At 33.4% G+C, this 13,109-nt stretch overlaps 1 protein-coding gene and 1 long non-coding RNA gene across 2 annotated transcripts; both read right to left on the bottom strand.

Moving 5' to 3' along the window:
* Positions 1 to 1,130: 1,130 nt before the first annotated feature.
* Positions 1,131 to 3,013, bottom strand: LOC118435414. The gene is made up of 3 exons (XR_004834738.1): positions 1,539 to 3,013; positions 1,313 to 1,429; positions 1,131 to 1,233 (listed from the first exon to the last, which is right to left on the bottom strand). It is a non-coding gene; the product is annotated as an uncharacterized LOC118435414 (long non-coding RNA).
* Positions 3,014 to 3,237: 224 nt separating this feature from the next.
* On the bottom strand, positions 3,238 to 5,477 carry LOC110849431 (glycine-rich protein DOT1). Its single transcript, XM_022096839.2, has 3 exons — positions 4,408 to 5,477; positions 4,222 to 4,236; positions 3,238 to 4,143 (listed from the first exon to the last, which is right to left on the bottom strand). The coding sequence occupies exons 1-3, from the start codon at positions 4,412 to 4,414 to the stop codon at positions 3,908 to 3,910; spliced, it is 258 nt and encodes an 85-aa protein (XP_021952531.1). The 5' UTR covers positions 4,415 to 5,477; the 3' UTR covers positions 3,238 to 3,907.
* Between the last annotated feature and the right edge of the window lie 7,632 nt (positions 5,478 to 13,109).

Below are 13,109 nucleotides of genomic sequence, written 5' to 3'. Positions count from 1 at the left end.
CAGCGACGATATGTATGTATGTATGTACATATTATTATCAACAAAGCAATAGTATGACTCATGGTATGCATTAATGTTACATAACTTGTAGATATAACTTATCACGAGTAATTTAATACACTTGATTTCCACAACTATGATATAAAGCGACACTGCTTAGACAATTCTGACGGAAAAGTAAACACACAAAATGTTTCAATGCTAACAGATTGGAAGTACATGGATTGATGAATTTAGTTAATTTAAAATAAGTAAATTGAATATCCTAAGATTAAGAAGTAAGCTATAGATAACTTGCTAGAATTTATTTAACAAAATGCTTAAACGGTTAGCTAATAATTCAGTTACATATATTTAAATTCGATACAATAGGTTTCATAGTTGTTTCAGGGGAGAGATGGTGGTAGAACTGAAACATGAAAAATATTCTCTAACCCCCATATCTTCAAGACAGTGATTTACATGCATTCTAGTCAGCAAGGTTTGGTTGTGCCTTTAAATAGCTTAATTATCATATAATTGATCAATTTCTAACTATATAATTTGTAGGGTGGCAGACCTACCATAATTAGAGGTCTGACCAGCGGCGGTGCTAATTAATTGTCCTCTCCCAGTTGCTTTCACTGTTGCGAAATATAACTCTTGATTAGTTAGAAATTTACCCACACACCGAAATAACTGCAACCTTATCCATTCCAGGCCCACATAATCATCCACAAAACTTTTTGACACGTGACATCCTGCCACTTTCCCTACTTTGATAACATCTCCAAATAACAACACAACATTTCACTCGGGACTTTTTTCTGGAGCATCATTCATAGATTGATAAGACGGTTCCCCAATAAGGAATTCTAAGGAGTTATGCATAAACTGCCATCAATTAAATACTTTTAACAATCTTAATGAACCTTGTTTGTCTTTATGAAACGTACTGCACGATTTGTAATTTTTAAATGAAGTCGATAGATGTGTACAGGAATAGTTTAAGAATTATTTGATAATTTTATGTGAAACAATATTTATTCAAATGTTGCAATATTTCCTCTCAAGATCTCTATTACTTCCAGCCGCGCCTGTCGCCAGCGCCGCCGCCACCACCACCGCCTCCGCCGCCACCCCCGCCACCACCACCGCCGCCGCCGCCACAGACGCCGCCGCTACAAACGCCACCCTTGCCGCCGCCCTTGCCACCATCCCCACCGCCTCCATCAGCGGCGTTTAAAATGTACACTATGAAAAGGTATATTAAATTAATCAATATTTTAATATTATGTAGTAATTCGAATGAATTATAATTGTCGCCAAATACCATTCCGAATTCCCACATTATTCATATTCATCACAATTCTTCCTGGACTTTAATTTGAATAAGGTAAGCAGTTTACAGGATTCCTGTTCTGATATCTTTTCCCTTTTGAGCTTAAACCTGAGAAAAGTGTGGTCAATTTATACTAAATTTTGCAACGGCAACTGGTCACATATGAATAGAATTATGAGTAGTTCATCCACCCCAAAAAAGTAAGTAAATAAAATACCTTGGTCAAATTGGTTAGTTACGTAAGAGATGTCGGATTAGCCCATCAAATCCAGTCAGCTTTACCACAATGGCGACATGTATCTAATAAATAACCCTTGTGATATTTATCATTTATGTACAATTAAAGGTGAAAAATTCATAGAAATCGTGTCGATCTCCTATGGAATATACGATACCATTGTTACCAATTTCCACCCATAACGTTTGTCATTGTCCTGAAATGCTATGACAGTGGCGCACTTAATCATGCATCTGTAGTTACCTTTGTTTATTTTATTTACTGGACATATCATTAAGTGAATGCATAATAAAACTTGACAAATAATTACTCATCAAGCAGTATCCTGTATCGATTGTTCGTGGGAACTTGTGTAGTTTCCTGAACATAAAGGGTAGGCATATGTACAGTAATAATCAGGACAAAATACGTTCAGCTATTAAGTTACGTTTGCATTTTTACTGAATCAATCGTGGTCATTTTATTTTTATTTTTTCAAGATGGAAAACGTTCTCGAATGTAGAATTTGTATATGTACTTCTTACGAATGTATCACTTGGAAATATGTATATACATTTAAATGCATGTAAGTTCGTCCCGTTAAATTGATACAGATTTCGTAATCAAGTGTTTGCAAATTTTTTAGCAATTTTTTACGAAATCCTATGTAGCAGGAACAAGTTCACCTAATTAGTTTAGGAAAACTTGTGTAAAATATTCTTTTACCGTATTTCTTTCTTGCCTATTTTTAACCGGACCCAGGACTATGTAAGTATATACCCATACATATTGTCACTTTACACTTACGCGATACGTACACTTATGCGATAGTCTTCTCAAATTTATCTAATCTTAAAGACAAGTAAAACATAAGAAATTAGGAATCAAGATTTGTAATTTGTAATTTATGAGCGTCTACTTAATCAGATTCACGCAGTTATTCAATTATCAAACGATAGTGTTTGGGTAAGGTTCATATTAACTTGTCATGATATTCCCAGTAAAATAAAGATAACCATACATGATTATTTTTGTACTAATAGCTTAACGTATAAGTCATCGACTTATGGAGTTTAAATCGTTTCAATGTGTGTTTGACCCCTCATTTTAATTAAGAATGACAAATCTCACAAAGTTTATTGATTCGATCTGTCCGTCATAATTATATGGAACGCTGGCTGGATTTGGTGGGCTTATCCGACGCCTCTGACGTACATTCATAATTCCAATTGTTTACCAGTTAGGTTGATATATTGTATCTAGTAGCGTAATTTTTCAGGATGTCGGTATCACCCTTAATTAGAGATGACAAACAGCAGTAGAATATTGCAAATTGCCTACTCTCCTTATATATCAGACACTTTGCGTTGTCTGATGTCATTGCGAAATATGATTTTTGCTATTACTGAAAAATCTTTTTATCCTACATAACTTTATCAAGACATTGACACTACATTGGCCATTACATATATTCATGTAAGCTTAATAAGAAGATGAATAAAAGAAATCATTCACGCAAACTGAGTTATTTTGTACATTTTCTCAATGAGAATTTTTTAAATTAAAAATGAATACATTTCTGAGAGACATCATGCGAGAAAATGATACTACAGATGCCATTTGACAAGTTTCAACCGTTGTAAATTTTAATTAAGAAAGATGACAAATGAAATTCTATTTATTTAAGAATGTAGCTTAATTTTTATTATGCAAAGTAATCTATTTTTTGATGCAGGTGCATATGTACATATGTATGCAACAAATACAGTGGTAACAATACATATATTATCTAATTTTATAAAAGTTACGCCATTAAATAATTGCACGCTGTTACCAAGTTAGATTTTATGGCCACCGCCACTTATGTAACTCAAGTGATTTACAAATTTCAATAATTTGGTCGATTTATTTTGAATATTTCGAAGTATTCCCTCTCTGTGGTCATCCATAAATCTTTAGTAATATATGTAGAAGTGAAATCAATTACATAAGTCAGCCATTTTGTTTGTCCATTTTTTAGTTAGATTTTTTTAAATAAAAAAAAGTGTTTCTTAATCTCTTATTTCTTATTCTACAAGATATATATATGAAAAAGACCAGCGACCTTTTTCTGGAGAATCATTCATTCATAGATTGATAAGACGGTTCCCTAATAAGTAATTCTAAGACGTTATGCATAAACTGCCATCAATTAAATACTCTTAAAAATCGTAATGAACCTTGTTTTGCTTTATGAAACGTACGGCATGAGTTGTAATTTTTAAATGAAGTCGATACATCTTACAAGAATATAGTTCCAGAATTATTTGTCAATTTTATGTGAAACAATATTTATTCAAATGTTACAATACTTCCTCTCAAGATCTTTATTACTTTCTCGCCCCACTTCCGCCGCCACCGCCGCCACCGCCGGCTTTACCCCCGTCACCTCCAGTCCCATGGGAGCCATCGCCACCACGCCCCCCATCGAAACCAGGTGAACCCCCACGTCCCCCACTTCCAGCCCCTGTGCCCGTTCCAGGTTGACCGTCTTGACCTCTACATCCCGCTGCCCCTCCGTCACCACCTCTTCCCCCGTGACCCCCTTTTCCAGCACCACCCCCACCTATGTATATAACGTCATGAATTACTTATCTATATACCCATGCATTTATAACTACAAATATTATAAGATGCAAATTACCACCGCCACCACCTCCTGAAATTTACAAAGCCCATTAGTTCCTCACTTTTTTACAATTTTTATAACATTATGTATCTCTAACACGTTCACCTCGCCAAACTTATCATTTTTCCTTTATACCTCCTCACAATATTTGTTTGTTTAATGAATTTCGTTTTTTATACTCTAATTTTCCCAAATAGTTACCTGACATGTTTTATGTATAATTTACAAAAACGAAGCTTCCTCACTATGTACGCTATTTCAATCAAATTATTAAGTTTAGTGTTATCCACTCACGATCTGTAAGTTCTGTAAGCAGACTGATTCCAATGCAGAACTTGATGTATAGACAAATATATGTGTTCGCTTATGTGTATGTATCATAATCAGATATGATAAGGGTAGCATGACGCTTTTAACAGGAACCACCCAATATCTAATTTTTTTCAAAGTTATCACGGATTTTAATTATGTACTAGTATTAAGTATGTATAGACAATGGTTTACATATGCATTCTAGTCAGCACGGTTAGGTTGTGCCTAAATAACTTAATTATCATGCACATAAATAATTGATCAATTTCTAACTATATAATTTGTGGGGTGGCCGACCATACCATAATTAGAAGTCTGACCAGCCGCAGTGCTAATTAATTGTCCTCTCCCACTTGCGTTTTGCAAAATATGACTCGCGATTAGTTAGAAATTTACCGACACACCGAAATAACTACAACCTTATCCATTCCAAGTCTACATAATCATCCACAATACTTTTTGACACGTGACATCCTGCCACTTTCCCCACTTTGGTAAACATCTCCAAACAACAACACAACATTTCATATCTTTCTTTCAGGATAAAAAATAGAATCTTTTTTCCCAACTTAAAAATCATATCTATCTACATATTACTTTTTCCTCATAAATATACTTACTTTCCCCCTGCTGTGTTTCTCTTTACAACCAAACCACCCAACCAGAAGTAAAAGTGGGTCCAACTCTGCCTAGATAAATAAATGTAAACAAGTCGTCTCCATCAGTAACAAAATAAGAGACACTCTCAACTCTGTAGGATCCTGGGGCGGGGGGGGGGGATAAGATGTTAAAAAGATGTCGACATCTTGTTATGAATTTTTTAGCGGAGTAAGTATACAATGCACAATCACTTCCTGCCTGTAAGAGTGGGCTGGGCAGAAACGATGTGACGGATTTTTTGGCACAGATTTCTTAGAATTTTGTATCCAAATCGACGAACACCTAAATTTGTGCGGCTTGGTAATAATCGGTATATGTGGTAATAAATTCTGGTATCAATTCATTACCACCACACGGTAACATTTTCGTATTACCACCACGGTACAAAATTATAATCTAGGCACTCAGGTAAATTTTATAACCGCCTGGTAACAAAATAATTATTGTGTTATAAAATTTAGTTAAGAGTCATAATAGATTTACATACATTGGTCAACTAATTTATCCAAACCTGACCCCGTAAATCTGTTTTATATATTCCCATCATATCTGCACTGTCCCCATCCTACCGAAAATCATAAAAAAATCTGTATCCACTTTTTTTTCTTATACAAGTTTTCACTCCAAATTCCATTCCAGGCTTCTCTTTTCTTCTGCATGACAAGTAATGTCATCCTCCCAAGGCAAGAAGACCTGCCTAATAAAGCATAAAGCGGAATAGCTACACACAAAAAATTGACGATAAAGCTTAGCTACCCCCATTTCGAAAAGTTTGGCTCTTTATTTCGCAATAATATTAGAAAATGTGGCAACTTTCGTCATTACGGGGTCATAAATTTGATTGTTTTTGAAACAAAGTAGTTCTATAATGGATAACGTTGCGACGGTATAAATTGCCTTGATCGGTAGAAATGTGAGATCGTTTTGTGTTTCGTAAATCGTAAAACGCAACATTTTCATTGTTCTGTCTAGGAAAGGGTACGAAATCAAAATTTTAATTAATTTCAATTTTTAAATATCAATTATGTGAAACTGATAAAAAAATCTTTTAAAATTTTAAAACACAAAGTGTGAATCTTTGGCGACTGAAAATACTAGTTTGGAGAAATATATTACACTATTTTAAATTAGATGAATATTGTCTGCACAATAGTGCAAACACGTAAATATTTCGATGTCGTCGCTATTCGTGCAAAAGTTGGCGGATCAAAAACCTGTCGGAAACCAAAGTGGTCGGATTGTTTTTCGGGTAACGTGAGACTCCATAACTATAACCTGCAGTCACGTTTTTCCCGCATTTTGATCCGTCCCCTTTGGTTTCCGACTGGATTTTGATCCACCAACTGTGGTTTCCGACTGATTTTTGATCAGCCAACTTTTGCACCAACAGCGACGATATGATTTTCGAAAAAAATTGCATTTACTGTAATCCTAATTTTTTAATCGCTGTTAGTAAAAGTGCTCGAAATATATAAATATGTAAGTCGGAGAAAAAATAGTTTACCAATTTTCCCTACTTCTCGACTTAACATAAGAAATAAGTCATGTATAATTTCAAAATTATATTAATTTCACATCCCACTATTTATCCAATCCTACGACACATTTCTGTCTCCCGTACCTCCCCCCCTAAAAAACGAAGCCCTCCTACCTCTCCCATAAAACCCATTACTTCCTCACTCTATCCCCCCCTTCCCAATAATATAAACCAATAATCCCAACCCTCTCTCTCTCCACTTTGATGAAATGTCGTTCTCGTAGTAAAATTGCCAATTTACGAACCCAATTCCGACACAATTTCACCCATTATGGAACACCCACATCTACTAAAATAGCTGCTTCAGAGCGTGGTAATAATTGTGAATTGAATTGTTTCCATTGCACCGGAGGAAATAAATCTGAACGAAAACGGGGTGAAATTGCCCATTTTATTTGCCATAAGTGTTCATTCCCCTTCTTTTTTTATCGATACTTTGAGGATATCAGTCAGCACGTCAAATCCAGGATGGTGTGATGGGGTACAAGAATCAATCCCATACGGTAATAATCTCATCCTATTTTATTTTCGGGATCTTTATGTCTCGTTCAATTTTACGGGACAAGGTCTAGTTCGAGCCGAGGTGTGGATTGGATTGGGATGGGATAGAATCTAGTATCAGATTTTTTTAGGTATCTATCTCTTTTTACAGGTTTTCCCCATTTTTTGACGACACGGCGATGTCATGTCGTGTTGTGTCGGTGTCATCGTCAGGCAAACGAGGAGGAAACAAGGCGTGTCACCTTTTTTTAAGGAGATGGTAGGATAACACGAATCAAATTATTGTTATGTTGGTATGATTGTTGGTGTTGGGTGGTAGAAAATGTAGATTTTGTAGGTAAAGTGGGCCTGCTCACGTCAAGGATTTAATAATTTTCGTAAAAAAATTGAACCCAGAGATTTTATACAGGTATTGTAAAACATGGGTGAACATATAATTGTGGTGGATGGAAATTATAAAAATTTCATAATTTTCATCAATTCAGACTTAAATGCATACACAGTTAATTACTTTACCACCATATTAAACTCGAAACTTACCTGTTATTTCATAGTTAAATACATTAAATTTCTAAATAACTGTACGTTGACTTTAAACTTTTACAATATACAATTAAATTTATTAAAACAAAACACATTTAAGATTAATATGTATATTTATAAAAATAATTATATTTCTACTTTCTTCTATAATAACTTTAACTTCTCAATATAATACTTTAACACCAATTCAATATGACCCAATTTTGTACACCAATTCTAAAAAAATTTCGAGATAACTAACATTATTATAATTTGTTTACTTCATAATTATGTACAAATTCTTAATAAATAATTTACAATTCGTACATAGTTTACATGAAATTGAGAGAAACTATTATTATTGTTAGCAGAATAATTTACCAAGCACACTCTGAAATATCAAATTTTCACTTGCTTTCACATTTAAGCCTATAAATCTACTATAGATCATTTTTGCATAAAACTGCAATTACATATACTGGATTAACCTACTTAATTACGTAAATTAAGATATATTTCTTACATAAATACAAAACGGCATTTAGCCAACCCCATTTCCTAAATAATTATTAACCCCCTTCATAATTAGTCATTCTACCGATCCATTTTCCCTCACTGGGAAAAGTATCACCTGCAAATATTCTGATCTATTTTCATACATCATTTCCGTAATTTCACCCCAATCCGGTATAAATAATGTACATTTCATACAGTAATCCGACCTTCTCATCACAAACATTATCCCACCCCAAAATAATATTTACCTTCGGCATACTCACCTCGACATACATATACTCATTTTTAACTCATTCTTACAATTTTTCTAAAAATTGCGACCACTACCTAAAAATTTGCACAATTTTACTTTAAAAAATCCTACAATTTCCCTAATTTTCGCAACTTCAAAAAATCCAGAAAATTTTCAAAATCATCCTCCAAACTTATACATAAAAACGCTTTAAATATTTTTTTTCAAATTTACCTACCTACAACGTGAATTCTCCCAATAAAATATTTATACAAAATCAATAATTTCTCCTGTCTCTTAACCAACCTACTGGACATCACTACAAGTTGGTGGGAATCATCATCCGTGGGCATCACTACTGGTGTCCCGAATTGAATAGAAAAATGACACCAACATTCATTCAGCACGACATGACATGGCAAGTAACGCTTCGAATTATTTTCCATATCGATGATGTCGACATACACACAATAAGAAGGAGGAGGCAGGTCAGGTGTGATTAATCAATGTCTCATTATTCCTTTATTGCCTGCCTACGTGATAAAAAGGAATTGTCTGCTCCTACCCGGGTAGCGTTATTCACCCGGGTATATATTTTTATCAACGTTTCACAAATGTGTGTATGAATGAGGTGAGCCAGGAAAGATTGTGAGTTACGGTTTCCTATCTACTTGATAAAAAAAGTATGTAGCAGGATTTTTTTTGGTCGGGAGGGAATTTGTGTTACATAATCATCTTTTTATGGTGTTTGTGTATTACAAGTATTCTTTTTGAGTTGTGCATATATTTTGTATGAAAGTATTTGATACGTGGATTAGCCTAAAATTGTTACTATTTTGATTCTAAAAATTTGCACAGTAATTAACCAACTACTTTTGTGAAAGGTTCATAATAAATGTGATAATGAAGTTTGGCAAATTGTTTTGTACCAAGTTAAATTATTTGGACATCCCCCACCTTTCAACAATAATTTAGTATGAAATTAAACGTGTCCATTTCTTAAACTGGTTGGAAAATTTGACATTTTATTTTATCCTGCCAAATCATTTATTCATCTTTAGCAGAGTTATTACATAAGTATATATGTTATTACATATACATACTCCTTGATAAGAATTTGGTTAATTATTAAATATAAAGGTACTCAGAGACTTTAAATTTTTTTACAACATGTTTCTTCCCTACATTACAAAAATCATCAAATAAGAAAATGCTGACAGTTTAATTGCATATATATTTTAAACGAAAAATAATTGTAACAAATTCGAATTTACTTAATTTACTATAATCCTACTAGTTCCTGCTATCTAACTTTACTTAAAATATAATTAATTCTCGGCACATCTCTTACCTGGCTTCAAAATAAATCAATTAAGTTTTTACATTCGTATTTCCTACCTTTACTCCCAATTCGCACTAATTTCACTCCTTTAGTCAAATCTACCAAAAATAATCTTATCCCCAAAATTTCAATAATTCTTAAAAAAATATTCATCCAACTTTCCCCAAAAGTTATCAACCTCCACAATTTAAAATTTTCTTTTAATACCTCCCCCCCCCATTTCTATTCCTCTTTACACAGCAAAATTACAATTTCCACACACAATTCCCACTCAACCCCAGGAAGGAATCGCTTCTCCTAAATAATAAATACATTCGTAGAGTTACATTCAGCAAATAAAATCTGTTCCCTTTCCTCCAAAAAGTGAATGTACAATCATCTCTTGAAATATTCACGACAAAATGTCTCTCTCTCTGGAATGGAACTACATTTTAAATGCGATTCCACTCTTGTTCTCAAGTGCCAGAGAGAGAGAGAGTCTGAAATTTTCTCCAAATCGGGGATTACATCGGCATCACGGGGTTACAAAATGTTTTCAAGTATTTATTACGAATTAAAATGATTTGGATAGATTTAGATAAATAAATTACGTTTTAAAGGACCAATTGTACATAGCAGAAAATTGGGAAATTTTTATTTAATAAAAATAATATTGTCGAGTTTAATTTGACGCCGCAGTATTTTATTTTATCATTTTATATCAATTAAGTGCAATACAAGGTAAACGACGTTGGTTTTTGTTGCAAAAAATAAGAATAAGTTCATTTTTGTAAATCATATTTTTTTCAAGTTTTACTTCCAAACCTCAATTTAATCCTGTCTGAAATAAAAATACTTTTTTAAATTATTTTTGTACCAGAAAAAGTCACCTTCCTATCCGGATTCTACTCTACTAAAGGATCCTTTTTGGTCGGTATGTATTTCTCCAATAAAAATTTACTTTACTTTATACCCGATAAATAAAATGGTTTCCCACCCATGTCGCTTCTTAGTGGCGGTTATGGATACGAGAACGTTCAACTTATTTCTGTACAAAATTTCCCCTCGGTCGGTGTTGATGATCTCCTCTCCTCAAAAGAGGACGAGGTGAAAGTCAAGATAATGAAATTTGGACAAGTTGAAACTTCAAAAGGCATTTTGTCACCCAGAGTGTAGTGTTCCTGATCAAAATCAGATTTCTAAACATGTGTCACCATCAGTCGTGTCAATTTTGTGCGTCACTTTCAACACTAACTCGCTCAGTTGAGAGAGAGAGATCTCTCCTCTTCTAGGAAAGAGAGGAAATTACAGTGTTTCGTGTGAAACGGGGAGAAATTGAGTTTTATGCAGGGCAGATTTTATTTTTTTCTAATATTTTAAACTCAATTTATAATGTCAAATATCTAGCAATACTTCATTTTTTTAATTTTTTTCCCAACGGATTTTGATACCAGTATACGACTCATTCACCTAATGAAGGATTAATTATTCAATTCTCCAAACTTTACTAAATACATATATAAATATATTTCTACATATATATAGCAATTTAATTAATTAAGGGGTTGCATTTCTACAATATATTTTTTCTAAACTTATTTTCTTCAATAAATTTATATAAAGTAAAACAATGGGGCTTTTCACGACCTTCGTAACTGTGGTTTCGTAAAAAAAATATTCGTAAATATACTTCATTTACAAGAGGTTGACGTGAAAGACCCTTCGTAAATAAATTTCGTAAAAATTGATTTTCCACATTTTTCTTACCTAATAGGATATGTAACTATGGTGCTTGAAAAATCACGATTTTTAATTCTTACGAAATTTTTTTACGAACGAAAAAGACGCCCCAACCTTGCGCATATTTACGAAGCTTCGTAAGCATGGAATTTTCGTAGATGTCGTAAATTTACGCTATTTACGTTATTTACGACAGTTACGAAGGCGACGTGAAAACCCCCAATGAAAATATTTGTTTTGGTTTTATACGAATACTAAGACAGGCATGCGAGATCTTTATAACATTATTGTTGTATACCGTAAATTCCATATATTTAATTCCGGCGTTGAAACTAATCCATAACATACAATAATTTACAATGTTTGAAAAAAAATTCCAACATTTTTATTAAACGTTTTTAAAAAAAACGTTTATTTTTCCCTCCTACCACAGAGCACCCTGCCAAATAAAACTCGACATCTATCCGTCTCATCATTCGGGGCAGAGAAGTTGTGAAATTGGTCGCATTTTACTTCCACTTTACTCTTTCCAGTGGATCTAGTCAAGTGGTGATGAAGTCTGACTACTGGCTTAATAACTGATCTCTCCAGTAAAAAGGAAATGTGACACTTTCTCTTCAAAATATTTTGGACGATTTACAAATTGTTTGTCTTTCCTAAGTGTTTATTTGGCTGTTGCTTTCTACAATTGTGTGATATTTGATGTGATCTCGAATATTTGGAAAATAAAGGCAAATAACTAGGAATGAAATGAATAACAAAATAATTTAACATACCCACTGCTTTCCTCGGTTTTAGATAGATAGTTTTTCTACGTATTTAATAAGTAAGGCGATACTTTTTAGATTACACATTTATTGTACGGTTTTGAATTTAAAAATGAATAAATCTGTACAATTTTATTTAATTACTACTTGTTGACCAAAAATTATGCTCCCTGGCTATCCCATTACAATCTAATTATAATAAAATAAGAAAATAAATTAATAAATAATGTTACTGACGTTTTGTTATCACAGTTTAAAATTCAAGTTTGCATAGTTAAGTTCTTAACAATTCTAAAAAACATGACTTTAACATTTTTAACATAACATTTTAAATTTTTTACGATTTTAATAACTTTTGAAACATTTAGAAAACTTAAAACTAATTTAAATTAAAGAATTGCATTCCTACATATCTAAAAATATACGTATATGAATAAAACAATTTACAATAAAATATCACAACCAATTTATAATTCCAAAAATTAAAAAAATAAAAATCCAACAAAAATCTCACTTTTCCTCTCTCTATCCCAACATCACCATCATCATCATCATCTTCCTTCCCACCACCACCACCACCTCAAAAGCAGATCCAGCCAAGACTAGACTTCTCCTCGCTCCTCGCTCCTCACAGAATACCCGGGTATCCTGAAAAGGAGAAAGAAAGGGCCGACTACTTTCTCTCTCTCTCCTTGTTCTGTGCCTCGGTGGGTTTGGGTTGCTGGAGAGCCTCAAATGTTACCACGGATTGGTGGGGAGGGAGGGAAACCGAGACCACGATTTCTTGTGAGGTAG

This window comes from Folsomia candida, unplaced genomic scaffold (genome assembly GCF_002217175.1).
Source record: "Folsomia candida strain VU population unplaced genomic scaffold, ASM221717v1 Fcan01_Sc004, whole genome shotgun sequence".
NCBI lineage: Eukaryota > Metazoa > Arthropoda > Collembola > Entomobryomorpha > Isotomidae > Folsomia > Folsomia candida.
The sequence above is the reverse complement of the archived record's forward strand: the minus strand, read 5'-3'. Positions and strand labels throughout refer to the sequence as shown.